Source organism: Corythoichthys intestinalis, chromosome 10, assembly GCF_030265065.1.
Source record: "Corythoichthys intestinalis isolate RoL2023-P3 chromosome 10, ASM3026506v1, whole genome shotgun sequence".
Lineage (NCBI taxonomy): Eukaryota > Metazoa > Chordata > Actinopteri > Syngnathiformes > Syngnathidae > Corythoichthys > Corythoichthys intestinalis.
The window spans coordinates 8,954,489-8,974,344 of record NC_080404.1 but is presented as its reverse complement, the minus strand read 5'-3'; the positions used below and the strand labels follow the sequence as shown (position 1 = coordinate 8,974,344).

The window sequence follows — 19,856 nt, the reverse complement described above, 5'->3', positions numbered from 1 at the left end:
GACGCACGCGAAAAGAACGGCGTAGTTTATTATTTGACGCAAGACGCGACCCTCCTGCGACAATACTACTACCGGTAGCTAGGATCGGGCAGACCAGAAGTCACTCGTGTAAAAATACGGTGGATCCAGTCGATTTTCAAACTAATATGTAATCGATTCGTAACCCACTTTTTGAGTCCATCAGATCTCTTGAGTGGTAGATTGGGGCACAGCTGACTTGTCTTTGTTGATTTATTGCTGTCTTCTCTGCTATAATAATAACCAACACGGCCCCGTGTTCAATACAAAACCCTCCTACCACAACAAAACAAGTAGGAACTAATATTCACATAGGAACTAAAATTATACAACATGAAATATATATGAATACTACATTACATTTGTAAAATATGAACACATAATAAAGTAAATAATAGCCCATTTAAATAAACTGAAATGAGCTAAAACTAATACTAAAAGTAGCTAGCTAAAACTAGCTAAAATAATAAGAATAATAAACAGATCCTGCTTACACAATTAAATTTAATAATTTCTGTGTGGCGCTTTAACTTGAGAAAAGCCACCAATAAAACTTTTGAAAACAGTTCATAAGAAAAAAAAAAAAAAAAGATTCATTCAGGCATTTCATTTGTAAAATACATGTTAAAATCTTTGTCATTGGGATTGCTTTTCTCTTTAGCACAGGACTTATTTTTTTTCTTCTTTCTTTCAGAAAGAAAGCTGACCAATACGCGGGGTCTGAAAGGCAAATTGTTCTTGGATTATCTTTAAATACCCGCTACTTTTTGAGCAGAATTCTAGCTTTGTATAGGCTAATGTTCCTATTGTTGAAAGCACAAAGGTGTATAATAAAAAACTAGCACATTTATATTTTGCATTTTGTTTTCTTACTGTACCGAAAATGAACCGGACCGTGACCTCAAAACCGAGGTACGTACCGAACCGAGATTTTTGTGTACCGTTACACCCTTAGTATATACAGTGGGAAGAACAAGTATTTGATACACTGCCGATTTTGCTGGTTTTCCAACTTGCAAGCCATGTAGAGGTCTGTAATTTGTATCATAAGTTCTCTTCAACTGTGAGGGACGGAATCTAATACAAAAATCCAGAAAATCACATTGTATAATTTTTAAATAATAAATTTGTATTTAACTGCATGAAATAAGTATTTGATACATTACCAACTAGTAAATATTTCGGCTCTTACCGTAATTATACCGAATATAAGGTGCACCCGTGTATAATGCGCACCCCAAATTTACTTGTAAAATCTAGGGAAAATTATTGTACCCGTTTATAACGCGCACCCTAATTTTAGCACCAATAAATAGAAGAATACAAGAAAACAGAACTCGTGTACAGTTACAGAAATGTCATTTTACTGACTGGTGAAACAGCACAAGCATAACACATTGGTAGTTCAAAACATTACCATAAACTGACAATATTTACGGTAGTAATATGATTTGACAACTTCTCCAACTTACCAGAATCTAGGAGAAAACAAAACAGATGTGACTTTTCTTTTAAAGGCTGCTGTATAACTTGCTCGTTTCATCATGATGAATAAATGTTTCTTCCATGGATTGATACGGTAAAATGAAAGTGAGAATGTAAGTCGGAAATCCGTGAGAGCACATCGCTGTCAACACGACAGTAACAATAGGAACTATTGTTATTTGGGTTTGAGTTTCCCGAGGGACAGATATAGTTGACGGACACAGAAAGTCTGTGTGCTTACATTTGTTATGGTCCGAGTTGCGGAGCTGCAATAAATGTTGACTCAAATGAGTTCAAGAAACTAAATTCTGTGCTTTATGAAGAGTGAAAAAAGCTGAATTTAACACAGACGAAATCATTCGGCTGATTAGAGTGAAGCATTACCGAAACAAAATGGTGACGTCACGTACCGTAATGGTCGTCAACGGGTCGCCGCATACGTTTCTTCAACACAACGTGGCCGTGTCAATAAAAAAAATCGGTTTTTATATATATATATATATATATATATATATATATATATATTTCTGTCTCCGTCCATGTACCCGTTTATAATGTGCACCCTGATTTTACAAGTTGATTTGGGGGGAAAAAAGTGCGCGTTATATTCGGGAAATTACGGTAGTTCTTTTTTAAGAACCCATCCTGTTCTCCACTCATTACCGGAAGTAACTGCACCTGTTTGAACTTGTTACCTGTATAAAAGACACCTGTTCACATGCTCAAACAAACAAACTCCAACCTCTCCACAATGGCCAAGACCAAAGAGCTGTGTAAGGACATCAGGGATAAAATAATAGACCTGCACAAGGCTGGGATGGGCTACAGGAAAATAAGCAAGCAGCTTGGTGAGAAGGTAACAACTGTTGGAGCGATTATTAGAAAATGGAAGAAGTTCAAGTTGACGGTCAATCTGCCTCGTTCTGGGGCTCCATGCAAGATCTCACCTCTTGGGGCATCACTGATCATGAGGAAGGTGAGGGATCAGCCCAGAACTACACGGCAGGACCTGGTCAATGACCTGAAGAGAGCTGGAACCATAGTCTCGAAGAAAACCATCGGAAACACATTACGCCGTCATGGATTAAAATCCTACACCGCACGCAAGGTCCCGCTGCTGAAGCCAGTGCATGTCCAAACACGTCTGAAGTTTGCCACTGACCATCTGGATGATCCAGAGGAGCAATGGGAGAAGGTCATGTGGTCGGATGAGACCAAAATGGAACTTTTTGGTCTAAACTCGGCTCGTCGTGTTTGAAGGAAAAAGAAGGATGAGTACAACTCCAAGAACACCATCCCAACCGTGAAACATGGAGGAGGAAACATCATTTTTTGGGGCTGCTTCTCTGCCAAGGGTACAGCACGACTGCACCGTATTGAGGGGGGGATGGTTGGGGCTATGTATCGCCAGATCTTGGCTGACAACCTCCTTCCTTCAGTGAGAGCCCTGAAGATGGGTCGTGGCTGGGTCTTCCAGCATGACAACGACCCAAAGCACACAGCCAAGGCAACTAAAGAGTGGCTCCGTAAGAAGCATCTTAAGGTCCTGGAGTGGCCTAGCCAGTCACCAGATCTTAACCCGATAGAAAATTTATGGAGGGAGCTGAAAGTCCATGTTGCCCGGCAGCAGCCCCGAAACCTGAAGGCTCTGGAGAAGATCTGCATGGAGGAGTGGGCCAAAATCCCTGCTGCAGTGTGTGCAAACCTTGTCAAGGACTACAGGAAACGTTTGGTATCTGTAATAGCAAACAAAGGTTTCTCTACCAAATATTAAGTTCGATTTTTGTGATGTATCAAATACTTATTTCATGCAATTAAATGCAAATTTTAAAAAAAATCATACAACATGATTTTCTGTTTTTTTGTATTAGATTCCGTCCCTCACAGTTGAAGAGAACTTATGAAACAAATTACAGACCTCTACATGCTTTGCAAGTGGGAAAACCAGCAAAATCGGCAGTGTATCAAATACTTGTTCTCCCCACTAACTAATTCACTCTCGTTAACAGCGGTAGGTGAAATGCATTTGACCCAAGACGGAATGATCATGTTTCAGTGCCATTGACGGCGATAGACATCCAATCCATTTTGTCTCAGAGCAACAGTGCGTGATAGACTGTTACTCTGGTCTTCACAATTTTATGTTGTAAACAGTGCAATACATGTTAGTGATGGACAGTAATACTTTTCAGTGTTTTTCAACCGGTGTGCCACGGCACACTTGTGTGCCGTGAGAGATTGTTCAATTTCAAATGATGCCCAACCTCAGTCAACATGAAATTTGCTGTATGCAAAAATTGTCTAACAAAAATAAGGTCCACAGGAAAAACAATAATTATGTGCTGCCACTTGCAGCTGGTGACGAAGTGGTCACCAGATTTCTTCACTGCCATCACTGCTTTGCTTTTATGACCTGAGGTAAGATTTGCAATGTAATTGATTTTTTAATTTACATGTATTATTTTGATGACATTTGGTTTTGAATGATATAAAATGAACTAGGACCCTAAACTGAATGAAAATGAATATCAAACAAGCCTACATTAATTTACTGATTTATTTAATATCATTTGAAAACCACTTTCCATCTAGTTTACCACACAAACTATTACTGCCATTTTGAAACAATAAACAATAAAAATGGTTTGAATAGCTTCCAAGATATATAAGGTTATTTATGTCTATGTTAATTGATGTAGCCTACATACTAAAATTTAGTAATTATTGCATTTTTAACTTCTTTACATTTAATTCATATTTTTTTAATTCACTCAATACTTCCAGCACAAAAAATAAGGATTTCAAATCAAAAGCTATTAAGTAGCTAATATTTTTTGTTTTATTTTGTCATTTTTAAGGTGAGGAAGAATGTGACATCTCAAAGTCTGAAGCAGATGATGGGAGTGCTCAAACCAAATGCTTGTGGCATTAAAGGTCATATACGAAAGAAAAAAGACCGACCAATTCTATCATTGCCCCACTCCAAGCTCAACTGCTGAGTGACACTTAAAGCACTGTTAAAATTTTTAAAAGATTTAACATTTTAAAGAAATTAAAGGTGCCATTCATCTTGATCTCTCCAAGAGATTTTAGTGGTTGTGGTCTGTTCCCTCTATATGTGAAGGTACAAAATTAGTAGAATTATATTTTATAGCAGTGTTGCATCGAAATGGTGGCACTGTTTAATAAATGACTTAAACTGTATTTTTTTTTCTATTTTGAAATATCGTTTTTCGTTTCAACAGTTGTATCGTACAATATTTCGATGATCGCTGCATCGTGATATCGTGAGATAATCGTTATAGTGAGCCTTGAGTCGCGAATCTTATCGTATACTGAGGTGCCCTGAGGTTCTGACTCCTAGTTATAAGTAATATGTTGAAGTGACTGTGTGGTCCATGTAAAACAGTTCATTTTAAAGCAAAACTAGTTTGTCTACTCACGTTGGTGGCAGCCAATGAGTGCCCCCATTAAGGTTAATTTGCATGGCTCATTCTGCACAGAGTACTTACAGGTTCTCCTTTTCTGGTTGTCAAAGTTTTTTTTGTGAATAATAACTGCATTCTTTAAATTTCAGTTAATAATTAGAGTGTTGAAGGCTGAGAAAGAAAGCTTTCAGTAATGATTTTTTTCCACCCATTTTGCTTCAGGGTATGTTTCCATAACTCATAATATATTATACATTATTCTTGATGGCAGCATTTTTGACAGGTTGTATAGGTGTTCTGCAGTCGACAAAGTACCATTCTATTCAACTAAACGACTTGAGAACACAAAAAGTCAGAAAATGCTTTGGCTGAGCTTTTGGCTTTCACTGTGCAGTGAATTCAGTGTGGAAGTGAAACCCTCATCTGCTCACTAATACCTCACTAATAATAATGTCATGTGCTCATGTCAGCTCCTGTGACTGAGTTGGATTAATGACGGAACGCAACATTGAAAGCTGGGGCTCAAAGATACACTTCATAGCTGCAGAGCGAGTGGGCATGACCCTGGCGCCTCTTTTAACAAGATTAGTGTTTATGTCAGAAAATCCAGGAAAGTATGAACTGTGAAGTTACGAAAAGTACATCTATAAAATTTTAAAATGTTCCTTCAAGTTTTTGTCTTTGCAGGGAGGGCGGACTGAATTGAATATCATTAAGCAGCACCCAATTAACATGCTGCACAAGACTGATTTTAAATGGCTCCATAAATACACGCCCATTTAGATTTTTTTTAATGAGCAAGGTGTGTGCTGTCGTTCTTTTATGTGTTTTTTTTTTTTTTTTTTTTTTAATATTCTAGAAAGGTACCAGTTCTGGCAAACAAAAAAAAAGTTATTATGAACAGAGAAACATTCTTTTTTTTTAAGATTCCCCTGTAATGACTTCAGTATGTAACAAGATCATGTACATATATACAAAAAATTTACACAAGCAGTTTGCACGATCAGAGCTTTCAGTCAGCTTGCTACAGATTGTGTGTGTCATCATCATGCGGCTGTGCGGCGTGGCAGCTTGCTGTAAAGTCAGTACCTTCCTTAGTGGCATAGGCCTGACTGTCGGCGATAACATTCTTCATCTCGGGATTATAGCGCGTTCCTTCCGGAAAGATGACGAGGTACATCTGTGGGAACGGAACATGTTAAATTAAATTCTTTAACGTTTGACCTTTAGGGCAAAGAGAAAGTGAAGGAGAGTAACATAAAACTGATCCATTTCTATTGCAAGAGCACTTAATGTCCATTATAGTCTCCAGGGCGATTTTTGTACAATACACCATTGATGTGCAGACACACACACGCACAAGCACATTGGTTCTCTGGAAAAAAAGCAATCACAACATGCTGTGAAAGAACACTAAACCTAGGGATCTTAATAGGCAGGTATTGATCTGGATTCAGAAGACTTTCTATACATTCGCTTGTAATACAACCCGCAATATTTTCCTAAATTGCTTTGGTAGGCTGAACTAGTCCTTCAATCCCAGTGTGAAAATCATAGGGACAAGATGCCACACACTGGAACAGCATGAAACTATACACTGTGTTGACAAATTAGCTGGACATCCTATTTGAGCCATTATATGTAATCAACTTACTGGTGCTCCAGACTGACTCTGAGAGAGAAGCTTCTTCTTTATACCATCTTCGTTAAACTTGGGTTTTCGTTTCACATAGATCCCTCCATGCTGAAATGAAAAGAGCATAATGACAACTCTGAATACACATGAAATTACAGCTCTCATGGGGTATTACCTGAGAGAAATACCATCCGTAAAGTGGAAGCCACTTGAGTCCATCTTTGAGAACATATCTAACATGACCAAGGGCACCTTGTCTAATGGCCAACATGTCAGCAATGATCCAGTCCACTACCAAAGAAATCCAAAGAGACGTATTTTAAACTGTGGACTCCATCACATTATATTTAAGCCACATGTATGGAAATATGGTCTACCTGTACATTGATGATTGGATAGATAGATCACATTCTCTTTGTTTTTTGGTATATCTCCATATATGATGACCTAGAGAGAAAGTAGAAAGAGCAGATTAGTATTTTTTGTGGAAAAATAACTACGGATGTACCGATCCGATCACGTGATCGGAAAATCGGGCTGATCTCACCATTTTTCAGAAGATCGGGTTTTTAATTAAAAAAAAAAAAAAAAAATGTTCTTCATGCTCATACAGCACCACAGACTCTCACACTCCCTCCTGCTAAGCAGCGCAGCCAAACTGGCTAGCTTGTTTGCTACTATAAGTTCGCGATGATTGACAGGTGTGTTGCTTTGATCTTGCCAGAGAAGCTCAGTAGCGCTATGATCACAGGAGCACATGTGTCAATCATGGTTAAACTTGCTTAAGTGTGCTGTGACAACTCACTGTGAGATGCTGTTCTCAGCAGCATGAGTGTCAAACCGTGGTTGGATTTGTGTGGACTCACTCAATGACGCAATTAATAAAGATAAGCATTTTGAAAAATGATTGTTTTTAATAAATGCTTCATTGAGAGTCCATCCATGCTTTAACGCTCACAATGCAGAGAACAGGCTCTCACGCAATGAGTTGCCACAGCACACTTATGCAAATTTGATGATGATTGACAGATTTGTGCCTTTAATCATAGAGCTACCCAGCTTCTCTGGCAAGATCAAAGCTACAAATCTGTCAATTAGGGGTGTGACAAAATATCAAAATGGTGATAGATTGTGATATTTTGTATCCCAAAAGGTTATTGATATGCTCCTGCCAAGGTTCGAGATATCGTTTTGAAAAGGTGTCAATGTCTAAAAATAAATAAATAAATTAATAAATAAATATGAACCAACAAGTTGCTACCAAAATTTTCCACCATAATAGTGTCTTGGTTAACTCTAAGGCTGCACTGACGGTGCTCGACGCCCAATCCATTTAGACTGGGAACGTTCGTTCATTTGAAACCAGTGTACTCACAGTCATTCTGTCCGATTTTCAGGGCATTTACAGGTCACTTGCTGTTCATTTTAGGGCATTTACAGGTGATTTTCTGTCGAGTTTGAGTCACTGCCTATTAATTTGGGTGATTCCCAGGTCATTTCCTATTCTGTAACTCAAAATAAACAGGAAGAGACCCATAAAATACCCCAAAATCAGAAGGAAGTAACTGAAAATCAACAGGTAAATGACCTTAAATGGCCCAAAATTACCTCATTGCCTGGTATTGGCTGCCACCACCGGCCATAGACGTTCAAATTGATTAGACGTCTACTAATGATAAACTCATTCAAATTCACAGCAGAAGCTTGTTTTTCTGTTTATTAGTTGTTTGTAGAATATCCTAGAATGATTTCATGACCAAAGTATCGATAGTTGTTGTATCGTCACATCATCGTTATTGTGAGCTTTGTATCGCAAATCGAATCGTATCGCGAGGTACCAAGAGGTTCTCACTCCTACAGTCAATCATCGTTAACTTTAAGTACCAAACGAAAGCTGGACAGTTTGGCCCCACTGCTTAGCAAGAGGGAGGGTGAGGCTGTGGCGCTTTACAAGCATAAAGCAGAAAAACAAATATATTTCTTTTAAAATCAAAAACCCGATCCTTTTCAACCGATTCCGATCCTCTCAAAAAAATCGCACGATCGGGTCGGGACATCCCTACATTTAAGAGTTGAAAATAACTTCCTGACTAAATAGTTTGACAACTTTTGTTTACTTTCCTAAAAAGTGGTGGTTAATGAGGTGTAAAGTTTTCACTAGCCACCTCAATTCAACCAGCTTTGAAAGGACTGTTTTAGTGATTGTTGGACTAGCATTCAGCAATACCAAATTGAATGACAGAATAATAAACGCTGCTACCTTTGTGTTTTCACTGGTAGGTTGTTTCAGGTTTACAGAACTCTCAGATGGTGATGACTGCTGGTATTTACCAGGACTGATTTTCATAATCTATGAGTAGTATGTATATGCATCCATCTGTTTAGGCTGTTTTGAATGAATATCGTGTGAGGAAGTACTTATATTAAAAACTTTTCTAACTGGGGAAAGCTTGTTTATTGTGTCACCTGCTCAAAAGGAGTGTTGTGCATGTGTATCAGTCATCGACTGCCTTTATTATTATCATTTTTTTTTTTTTTTAACTTGTGGCATTTTAAAAATAATGTGGGATGCATCATCAACGTCTCCAACAGCCTCCTCATTAGTCATTCATCAATGTAGTTAAAATGCTTATGTGGGCAGCAAGGTGAAAAGTGGTTGGCATTTGTGCCTGACAGTTTTGAGTCTCCGAACCCTCTTGTGTTTCCAGAATTTGCATGTGCTCCCAATGCTTGTGTTGGTTGTCTTCTGCTCCTCACCATTTAAGCTTCCCACAGTCCAAAAACATGCATGTTAGGATTCTTAAACATGCTATATTTAACATTAGTATGATTTAAGTAACAGAAGTAACTTGAAACTGAATAAAACTGAAAAAAATACTGAAAACTAATCCATGAAAATCATGTACAGGTAGTCCCCGGGTTACGAATGAGTTCCGTTCCCACGCTGGCGACGTAACCCAAATTTCCGCCAAAATCGGAATTAACACTGCCCTTTGGTGGCAGTGCTGGGTGTGGCTAGACTGTCACCCTGGCTTCTATGACTGAGTAGGAGCGTCGTTTGACATGGATATAGGACAGCAGTCCTCTCGTTTGGCGACATAAGGCTCTAAGTTTTTTCAGCTAATTTATGTATGTGTATGCATTTATAATTAGGTTTTGACCTGCAGTTTCTGGAGTTCTATGTGAGAGATTTGCTATAAAAATTGTAAATACGTTAGCATTCATAGCATTTAAGCTAGCGGACTTTTGCTAGGCAAATTAGGCTAATTTAGTCTACTAAATTTACATTTTGATCAGACGAGATGGACATTGTTCAAATGTCAATTTCATTGTTGAAATGTGTGTCATTTTGAACATACAGTAGGGCAAATAAGTATTTAGTCAACCACTAATTGTGCAAGTTCTCCCACTTGAAAATATTAGAGAGGCCTGTAATTGTCAACATGGGTAAACCTCAACCATGAGACAGAATGTGAAACCCCCCCAGAAAATCACATTTTTTTCATTTTTTAAAGAATGTATTGACAAATCATGGTGGAAAATAAGTATTTGCTCAATACCAATTGCTGATGGAAGGAGATTTTCACTCAAAATCTCTCGATACATGGCCCCATTCATTCTTTCCTTTACACAGATCAGTCGTCCTGGTCCCTTTGCAGAAAAACAGCCCCAAAGCATGATGTTTCACCCCCATGCTTCACAGTGGGTATGGTGTTCTTCAGATGCAATTCAGTATTCTTTCTCCTCCAAACACCATAAAGTTCTATTTTGGTTTCATCTTGCCATAATACATTCTCCCAGTCCTTTTCTGGATCATCCAAATGCTCTCTAGCGAACCGCAGACGGGCCTGGACGTGTACTTTCTTCAGCAGGGGGACACATCTGGCAGTGCAGGATTTGAGTCCCAGGCGGGGCATTGTGTTACTGATAGTAGCCTATGTGACTGGTCCCAGCTCTCTGTAGGTCATTAACTAGGTCCCCCCGTGTGGTTCTGGGATTTTTGCTCACCGTTCTTGTTATCATTTTGACGCCACGGGGTGAGATCTTGCATGGAGCCCCAGATCGAGGGAGATTATCAGTGGTCTTGTATGTCTTCCATTTTCTAATAATTGCTCCCATAGTTGATTTCTTTACACCAAGCGTTTTACCTATTGCAGATTCAGTCTTCCCAGCCTGGTGAAGGTCTACAATTTTGTCTCTGGTGTCCTTTGACAGCTCTTTGTTCTTGGCCATAGTGGAGTTTGGAGTGTGACTGACTGTGGTTGTGGACAGGTGTCTTTTATACCGATAGAGTTGAAACAGGTGCCATTAATACAGGTAATGAGTGGAGCCTCGTTAGACCTCGTTAGAAGAAGTTAAACCTCTTTGACAGCCAGAAATCTTGCTTTTTTTGTAGGTGACCAAATACTTATTTTCCACTCTAATTTGGAAATAAATTCTTTAAAAATCAAACAATGTGATTTTCAGTTTTTTTCCACATTCTGTCCCTCATGGTTGAGGTTTACCCATGTTGACAATTACAGGCCTCTCTAATCTTTTCAAGTAGGAGAACTTGCACAATTGGTGGTTGACTAAATACTTATTTGCCCCATTGTAAGTGTACATATGTGTGCTAGAAGTTAGATCGGGCCTAAAAAATCCAGCCAGACCCGACCCTGCCCGTGGGTATTTAAGCCTGACCTGGCCCGATCAATTAACTTGATTTACAGGCCCGAGCCTGAAAAAACCTGAAACATTATGTTTTATTGTAGGTGTGAGCCCAGAAAAAAAAAAAAAAAAGTTTTATTTGTAGGCCCGAGACCGAAAAAAATCCATAATTTTATGTTTTATTTGTGAGGACTCGGGAGAAGGAAGAAATGCGGGGATGTGATGCGTGGTAGCGTTTTGTGTGATCACATTTGTGACAATGCCTGTGCATAATAATAACAAATTAAAGCCTGTCTTTTGTCACGAATTCTCCCAGTTAAACAAGACTATAAGATGAATATTCAATAAACATTTATATCTTTTATATTTGTGTGTCTGATCCATCAGGCAGCTAGTGGATTTGACATTTATTTTAATCGCTTTGGAGTTGGCAGAAAAAAACATTTCCCAATGTTTAAATAGTCTACATATTTTTATGACCATTATAAATGCATTTACACAACGAAATAACGCTGGAAAAGTTTGTTAAATATATTCTCTTATGAGAGCAACATTCACATTCAGTGAAGCCAACACAGGTTTCTGTATAGCATCATCAACAATCAATTTGAAGCCTTTCCATACTCTACTCCTACCGCGGTGCATGTTTTTCTTTTAAATTTCCCCCTCTTTAGTTTTTCACTGCTTGCTGCTTCATATCGAAAAAGAAATACAGAGAGATGCAGACTCGCGTAGGGCACCAGCATGGGAGGGGAAGATTAAAAAGAGGGCGGGGCCACGGCTTTCACGTGCGCTAGCATGCACAGCGCCTTCTCAGTTTTATCCAAATGATTTATTTTATGACAAGTATTCCTTAGTTTAACATCCATACATAGTTTTAGTATAAATATATGAATATATATTTATTTAAAAAAAAAAAAGCGAGAGAGAAGTCGGCCCGACCTGAACGTAAATAGTTGACATTTTGGGCCCGACCCATCCCGAAATTCAGGTCGGGTCGGGTTCGGGCTCGAGATCTATGCTTGTGTGCTACAGCTTTACAAATTGTCAAACATGAAGGAAGGAAAAAGCTTCAAAAACCACAATGAACATGAACAAAGTCACTTTTAGTGAGGAGTGAAGACATCAAGTTAAATAAAGTTAAAAATAAGCTTTAAAAAAAAAACAAAAAAAAACAACAACAACAAAAACACTAGAGACAATGGCGGATGAGACTCCAGCATCGTAATGTCGAAATCACGTAAGTTGAGTTTGTCGTAAACAAAGGGGACTACCTGTAAGGCTTTGGAATTTTGGTTTAACTGAATCCTTTAATAACAAACTAAAGAAATGGGACTGGACGATAATTAACATCATATTCTTTGTCAAAATTTCTGTCACTGTTAGTGACACCACCGCACCTATCAATGGGTGCTTTGGTCCACTCTTTGTAAGCATACTGCTACATCTGCCTCATACTAAATGACACCTTCCCCAGGTGCCATGTGTCAGCTCCTCCTACAAATGTTTAAGGGAAACTCATATTATGGCTCATAAATTGCCATTTCAGAGAAGTCCAATATTTTGCTCTTAGCCATTTTTGTGTGTTGTGGAACATTATCCCAGTTAAAGACCCATATCTGTGCTAGATGCAGCAAAACACAACCGGGCAGTCTTCCATGTTTCACAGTAGGGACAGCGTTCCTGACTTGGAATGCTTCTTTTTGTGCACATCTTTAATATGCCTTGATAAAAATATTTGCTTTTTTCCGCCATCTGTTTCAAGGACAGTTTTGCGCCTGTCAATATGAATTCAGCCAATTTGAAGTCTTGCTTTCTTTTATGATTTGCTTTCTACAGTGTTATCGTCTGTCCATGGTCGGCTCTCATTAAGCGCTTGGCACAAACAATGAGGAACGGTGCACTGATATACCACGTTAATTTCTTTCTGGGCACTGTTGATTACCATTTGTAGTAGCAGGCTTTTCAAGGTGATAACAGTCCCTTGTTCATTCGATTTTATTATCCCTCTGGTCGGTTTTTAATCATTTCAGCAACAATCTGGAGTTTTAATTTCATTAAAAGACAGGTACCAACAATTCAGCCAATATGTGAAGATGTCTAACGTGAATGGCAGGCAACAAGTCATACTCTCCAATTCAGAAGAGATAGGATCTGAGGGGCAGTTTACATGGCATCGTTTTTTAATTGGCATGCTATGCTTAGTCACTCTGGAGCCCTGAAACTAACAAATAACTAAAATGGAATTTGTTGAAATCAGCTCCACTAAGTATTAGGCATGTGCCGGTTACCAGTTTCAAGGTTTACCGTGGTGTGAAAACGTCGCGGTTTCAAAACCACGAAAATTTTCTGTCAGATCGTAGTACGGTATTCGCTATTTTTCACGTGTCAAAATGCAGCCAGAAGTGGATTGGCGCGGCAGCGCTCACCCCCTCCTGTTTGTTGCTTTGTGTGAAAGTGCCGCTATCGGCTAGACAGCCAGTGAACCCAAAAACAAATACTCCAAACATAAGGCGTACTTTTCTTCAATTTATTGAGCTCTCAAATCGTGGAATATACAAAATGAATACATTTAAGTCAGGAAGTTAAATATTTTTGAAGGAAGTAGTCATCCATTTTGTCTTCATTCTTACTTACAACATGCCTAAAACAACTTCAAGTTAGATTCTGAAGGTAATTGAAAAAAAGTGACATTTATCTGACTAATCTTTTCATTAATCGTCCGATTAATCGATTATTAAAAAAATCGTGAGTGACAGCCCTACTTGGATAGCTGTTTGGGAAGACTGGTTGACTCACCATGTTTTATCTAAATGTTGTATTGAAATTATACTGTATTAACAAAGTGTTGCGTTCAATATTTTATTAGATTGTTTTTCCTGAGTTTCCCCCTAGTTTTTCCTCATTCATCCTTATATGCTTAATTGTTTTCTTTATTTTATATACTGTACTTTAACAATTTATCATATTCTTCATTATAAAAATGTTGTTCTTCCCTCCTTTCGTTGTTGTTGTATTAAAGATTTAAGGTGCTTCAATTTACTTTAATTGTATTTAAGAACTGAAAGTGCAAAACTGTGATATATGATTATACAGTATTCATATAATACTGTTTAATCCAGGCTAAGGGGGTTTATCTGTGAAGGATAAAGATTTCTGTATATAAAAGGGATACAGGAAGCCATGTCTTGGCAAACTTGCTTTTATGAAGTAAAGCAAAAGTTTAATAATTGCACATCCTGCAATGAGACTATTGTGCATGCACACATCGCAAAGGTGATATTCAGACGATATATTGTGCAGGCCTATTATTATTATTTCAATTTATTTGGTTTTATGATTTTCTTTGTGCTTTGTCGGTTTTAATCTGCATTTCCTGAAAAATGTCCTTGGGTGTTCAGAGAGGCGCATTGAAATAAAATGCATTATTCTATACCTCAATTCATAATGGTGAAAGTTTTTTACCATGGAAGTAAGTGTAGTTGTTGCACTCCAGAATTGTTTTATCGAAAGGTGTGGCCACAAACAGCTGAGGAATGCAAACTTTCTTCACTGGCTTAGGCCTATCTGGGTCTGGTTAAAGACAGTTTTATCCAAAGGTGTGGCCACAAACAGCTGAGGAATGCAAACTTTCTTGACTGGCTTAGGCCTATCTGGGTCTGGTTAAAGATAATCTTAATAATTTTCGGAGCGTGCAACTTTCAACTGTACTGGAGGCCCATCCAAAACTCATACTCACCTCTACTCCTGTGTAGTTCTCGAAGAAGAAGAGCACCATACTCTGGTAGATGCAGTACAGCCTGTCGTCTAACGTGTGGTACAGTCTGGCCGGTAAAAGAGTGGAAAGGAAGCGCCAGACCCCCCACGAGAGCAGGTAAGCCGGGGCCGTCCCCAGCATGACCGTGGCAGGAAACCAGTACCGGAGCGAATAAGTGTGAACAACGAGGGAGAGCAGCATGTTGCCAGCTCACAACTTACTTAAAACCCAGAAAAAAAGATCCCTGACTGTTTCACTCCACTCTTTTCCCTCTCCCGCCTCTGGCGTATGCACTCAAGCACACCTACCCGCATCAATCAGCATAAATAGAAAAGTAAATCAAGTGAGTAGTAGGCTAAAGCTAGCTTTAACCTTGTGTACATGACGTATTCGCCGAGGGGACTCCAACTACACATCCATGCTGGCATAGAAAGCAATGTAAATGATCTAAATATATGTTTTACTGTATAAAACTAACCTGTCATTTCCGGAAACGAGTGGGTTTGTTGTACAAGTAAGTCCTAAACGTTAGCTTTCTCTACAAACTGTCTCGTGAGAAAAAGTTTTGAAACAAAAGGCTGCATTAAGTAGTGTTGTAGCGTAGACGGATAGGAAAGCTAGACCAAATGTTAGTTCAGCAGTTACAAGGGAGGAATGCTAAATACAAAGTGGTTCTTCCCTCCTAAAGTTAGCTGTCAGGACCTAGCTTCTGGCACCAAATGTCACACGGACCTACCTAGGTAAAAAACCCACCACCTAACATGGGCGAATATGATTGGTCAGATTAATTTATGGGCGTGACTCTTCTTAAAGTAACATACTGTAAATTAACATAACGCATTCAATCGGCTGCTCTCGCGTAGTGATTTATCACTTTATTTTTAACGTTAAGCCTATTAAGGGGATTTCAAATTGTTATGGAAACACAACAGTACTACATTTTCCTCATTTCTTGACCATTTATAGCTACAATCAAGGGCATAGGTTTGGTCTCAACATTGGTAGGGACAATATGGCATAACCTGCATGTACTTTTTGCTGGGGACGGGACGTTCTTCATGATCAATGCAAAATAAAACTGTATTGACTTATACTTTTACGTGTATTAGTTCAGCCTACACTGGAGCCGTCCTTCAGGTTAAAAAACTAGTGCTTTTGTCCACAAGCACAGCCAAACTCAACAAAAAAATGAACGCTCCAGTAGGCTGCTTTAAGACCACATAAATAAGATAAAAAGTAAAATTGGGGAGAAGGAGGTAAAACTCTGTTCACTACAGTTCTCACAGTTTAATTAACGTTAAAAGTAGAAAACACATACAGGAGGAAACCTCTCTAAGCAGCCACATACTTGAGTTTTGCAGGTTAGCAAGTTCGCACAGTTTAATGTTATGCTAATTCTGATGCAGGTCGGACTTTCAGTAGCTAAATTTGTGGTCTGTTCCCCGCTATCACAACATTGACACAACTTTTACATTTCTTACAGTGGCTGCTGCTGGCTGAAAAAAAAAGTCTAATATCTAATGTCTGTGTATGTGGGGGGGTCAAGTCATCAGCCAATCAAATGTGCGTTTAGGAGGAAAAAAATGGACTGGCACATTTAGCAAGTGAAACGAGGTACATGTAAGTCTGAACAAAATGAAAATAATTCACTTAAAAATGTTGGGGTCAATTACAACAATTAAAAAATATGGAAATAATCTAAATCACCTATATAACAGAAGTCATAATATATCGCACATAAAGTTGCTTACAAGTTGGTGGGGACAATTTGAGCATACTGAAAAGTCGCTAGTGTTTTTTACTTACCGTCCCTATTCAAATCTACGCCCTTGGCCCTTACTATTGCACAATTTAGTTGTAAATTACACTATTTACATGTGTCAAATGGCTGCTCTTGAATTTTCAAAATGTAAAATGTGATACTGATGTAATTTAATTCTACAGTTTTTCTATCCATATAACTTTATAGCTCCATCAGTGGTTCATTTTGTTCAAACAGTACTGGATGTACTCACAAAATAATGTAATTGAAATTTATGAATCGAAAACCCAACATCCCGCTAAACTTTATCTTTTAAAATTAAATTTTTATTAAAAGACGGTCTGAGATTAAATTAAAATGTTGCACCCAATTAATATTACTGAGCTAACCGGGGGGCAACCGGGTATGTTGTCCTGGGCCTGAGGACCATAGGGGGCACTGAATGACCCTTAATTTTTAAATTCACATACAGTATTTCTTTTTCATTTAAATCTGATTAAATATTATTTTCTCCTCAATATACTGTATACTTACTTTAATATATTAAATATTTATATTTTTTTCCCTTTTTTTTTTTGCACAACGCCCTCCCCCACCGTCTTAGCAGAAAATGGTTTGACCCCACTCTGGCGCACTCAAGGCTACACTACAGGCATGAAAAACTCACCTTTCTGCGAAATGTGCCGTTTTGAAGTCATAAAGGGTGACCTACGTGAATTGTGTATATCCGAGGAGAAAAATTTTAAAGGGGGGGGGGGGGGGGTGTTTCGGGAGATTTTTTTTTTAATTGTACTGTAGTACGCTTGGTATGCAAGTAGGGAAAGCTGCACAAACCCAAAAAAACGCGCACTACAGCAGCCAAAACATTGACTTATTTCAACAAAACAACGAAGGGTATACTGTTGTGTCCTGTCTCTTCAATTCCAAGCTTAGCTGCACGTTGGCCGTGAATGGACTCCTAAGCGCCATTACCCAGTTGTAATTTTGGATGACGACAAGAGACAACAAGCTAGCAGATCATATGTCTGCTAACTAATGACATGTTTTATTGAAGTTGCTAAGCCTGCACGATATGCAATGAGTCCATGTATCGCACGGTAAATAAAAATGAGGGCGATAATTTTCAAGGCTGCGTTTCATTGCTGCGTGGGTGCGTTCATACGGCATATGAGACTCCAGTTCACAGTCTCACAGATGTTTATTGGTCATCAACATGCCGTACAATTAAAGTTAATACATACAAAATAAGGAAGCACATCTATATTAAACACCGTAAACGTTAGCATTGCTACATTGAGGCTAATGGGGAAAAACCCATAGCAATCTCAGTTGTATTGTATTGTAGCCTACATGGGACAATAGATGGAAATTGTTTATATTGTGTCACATCACATTACAGTCTGTTAAATTTAACTGTTCATCTCAAATTAAATAATTTGGAAAATTTACACTGTCATTGCTTGCAAAGCGTTAAAAGTACTGTGTATGTTGTCGTGACAAGCCGGTGGCAGGGGTGGGTTTGGGGGGCCCTATATCTTGTGCCCGGGCCCCTGCAAGTCTGTTGACAGCCCGGTGTAGATATTATACACAGCATATAGTATAACGTGTGTTCTTGGCAAAGTGAAAGTTTTAATTCTTATGAATGACAATCTTCACTTCCGTGCTGATAAAGCTGTTCGCTCATAATTCACATTTCACCAAGCTCTTTATTTTACCCTGACAGAATGATTTATTTAACGCCGTTTCAAAAATCATTCATTCCTCACTCAGAGATATAACACTAATTTCAGATAAGGGGCGTTTTTTTGTTTTTTTTTAAACACAAGACATTTTGATTAATTTGTTTCATTTCCCATGACAACCAGCGAGCAATATCAAATAAGAATATTTATCAACAATGAAACAGTGGGTAAGTAGGTACCGGTATTTTGAAACACATTGGTTAGGATCAGGGAATCTGGTTCATTCATGTTCCAAAAAAGATGTTTAAAAAAAAAAATCACAATTTTTTTCTAGAATTCTAAACAGTCTCATTTGTTGCAATTCAAAAGGTGAAGAAAAACTGTGCCACTTATCCTTATTAGGGTTGAGGGGGTGCTGGAGCCTATTCTATCTGATTTAGTGCAAGGAGCGGGTTGCACCGTAAACTGCCAATCCCATTTTGGGAAAAAAGTCACCATAGAAAATATAGCTACAATAATCAAAAGTGCAGTAACACCTCATTTTAGATTAGTTCCTTCAGTTTAGATAACATCTCTAATGCAGGGGTAGACAATAAGCGTCTTAGTTCAGGTCAATGCGTCAGTTATAGATCCCAATAGTCACGAAAAAGAACAATTTGCTTGAATAACATTTATTTTTTTTGAGGTAGATTAAATGAAAGGCACAGCAAAACAGTGCAAAAACATGATTCTAGAGCAAATGTATAATAAAAAATCCCAAGATATTATAAAAATATCATTTCCAACACCGATATAGCCAACAGTGTACAATGTAGTTAGTTTTAAGGTGAACATTCAACAGATATTTGCTCTAAACAGGTGTATAATGTACAAACAAGAGGTGTAACCTAACATATGCCATAGACTTCATAATGTATTGACGGCTTAACCCTAACCCTCGCATTCAAGTAGGGGGCCTGCTCACATAAAGAGGAGCTATTCACAAATGCACACAGCTATCTAGCGCCGGATTTCTGTTGAAAAAGTACGAAACCTGTACCAAATACAAACAGGAAGGATTGTCTCAGGAGTGATTTGTTCGAGGATTCAAGGTAATTATTATATTTTTTGTACCATGCATGCATTTTGAAACGTTGTGAAAAAAATCAATGGGAGCAATTAGCCGCTACTGCATTGGCATCATTGTTTGCAATATTTACCTAAAATAAATGCTAACTGCACATTTTTTTTGCTTTTAACCAAGAATCGAGACTGTTTTACGTCCACATCTATAAAGAATTTGAGGCTTAAGCATTTATTCACAAGAATTTTCACCGGAAAAGCTCTGTTTACATATGGCAGCCGCTAGCTACATTCATTAACAGACTAGCATTGTACTTCGACATATTTACATAAAAAGTGCAGCCAGCATTTTTTTTTTAAAAATAAATTTTAACCAAGA

General features: G+C 38.3%; 1 protein-coding gene across 1 annotated transcript in view; it reads right to left on the bottom strand.

Annotated features, from left to right (window-relative positions):
• agpat5 (1-acylglycerol-3-phosphate O-acyltransferase 5 (lysophosphatidic acid acyltransferase, epsilon)) overlaps positions 1-15,713 on the bottom strand; it is a 37,725-nt gene extending 22,012 nt beyond the window's left edge. The window contains exons 1-5 of the mRNA XM_057848762.1: positions 14,954-15,713; positions 6,945-7,014; positions 6,743-6,858; positions 6,586-6,675; positions 6,021-6,111 (exon numbers count right to left, since the gene is read on the bottom strand). Of these exons, the coding sequence (XP_057704745.1) occupies positions 6,021-6,111; positions 6,586-6,675; positions 6,743-6,858; positions 6,945-7,014; positions 14,954-15,172 (586 nt within the window). The 5' untranslated portion in view covers positions 15,173-15,713. The remainder of the gene's footprint in view (positions 1-6,020; positions 6,112-6,585; positions 6,676-6,742; positions 6,859-6,944; positions 7,015-14,953) is intronic.
• Between the last annotated feature and the right edge of the window lie 4,143 nt (positions 15,714-19,856).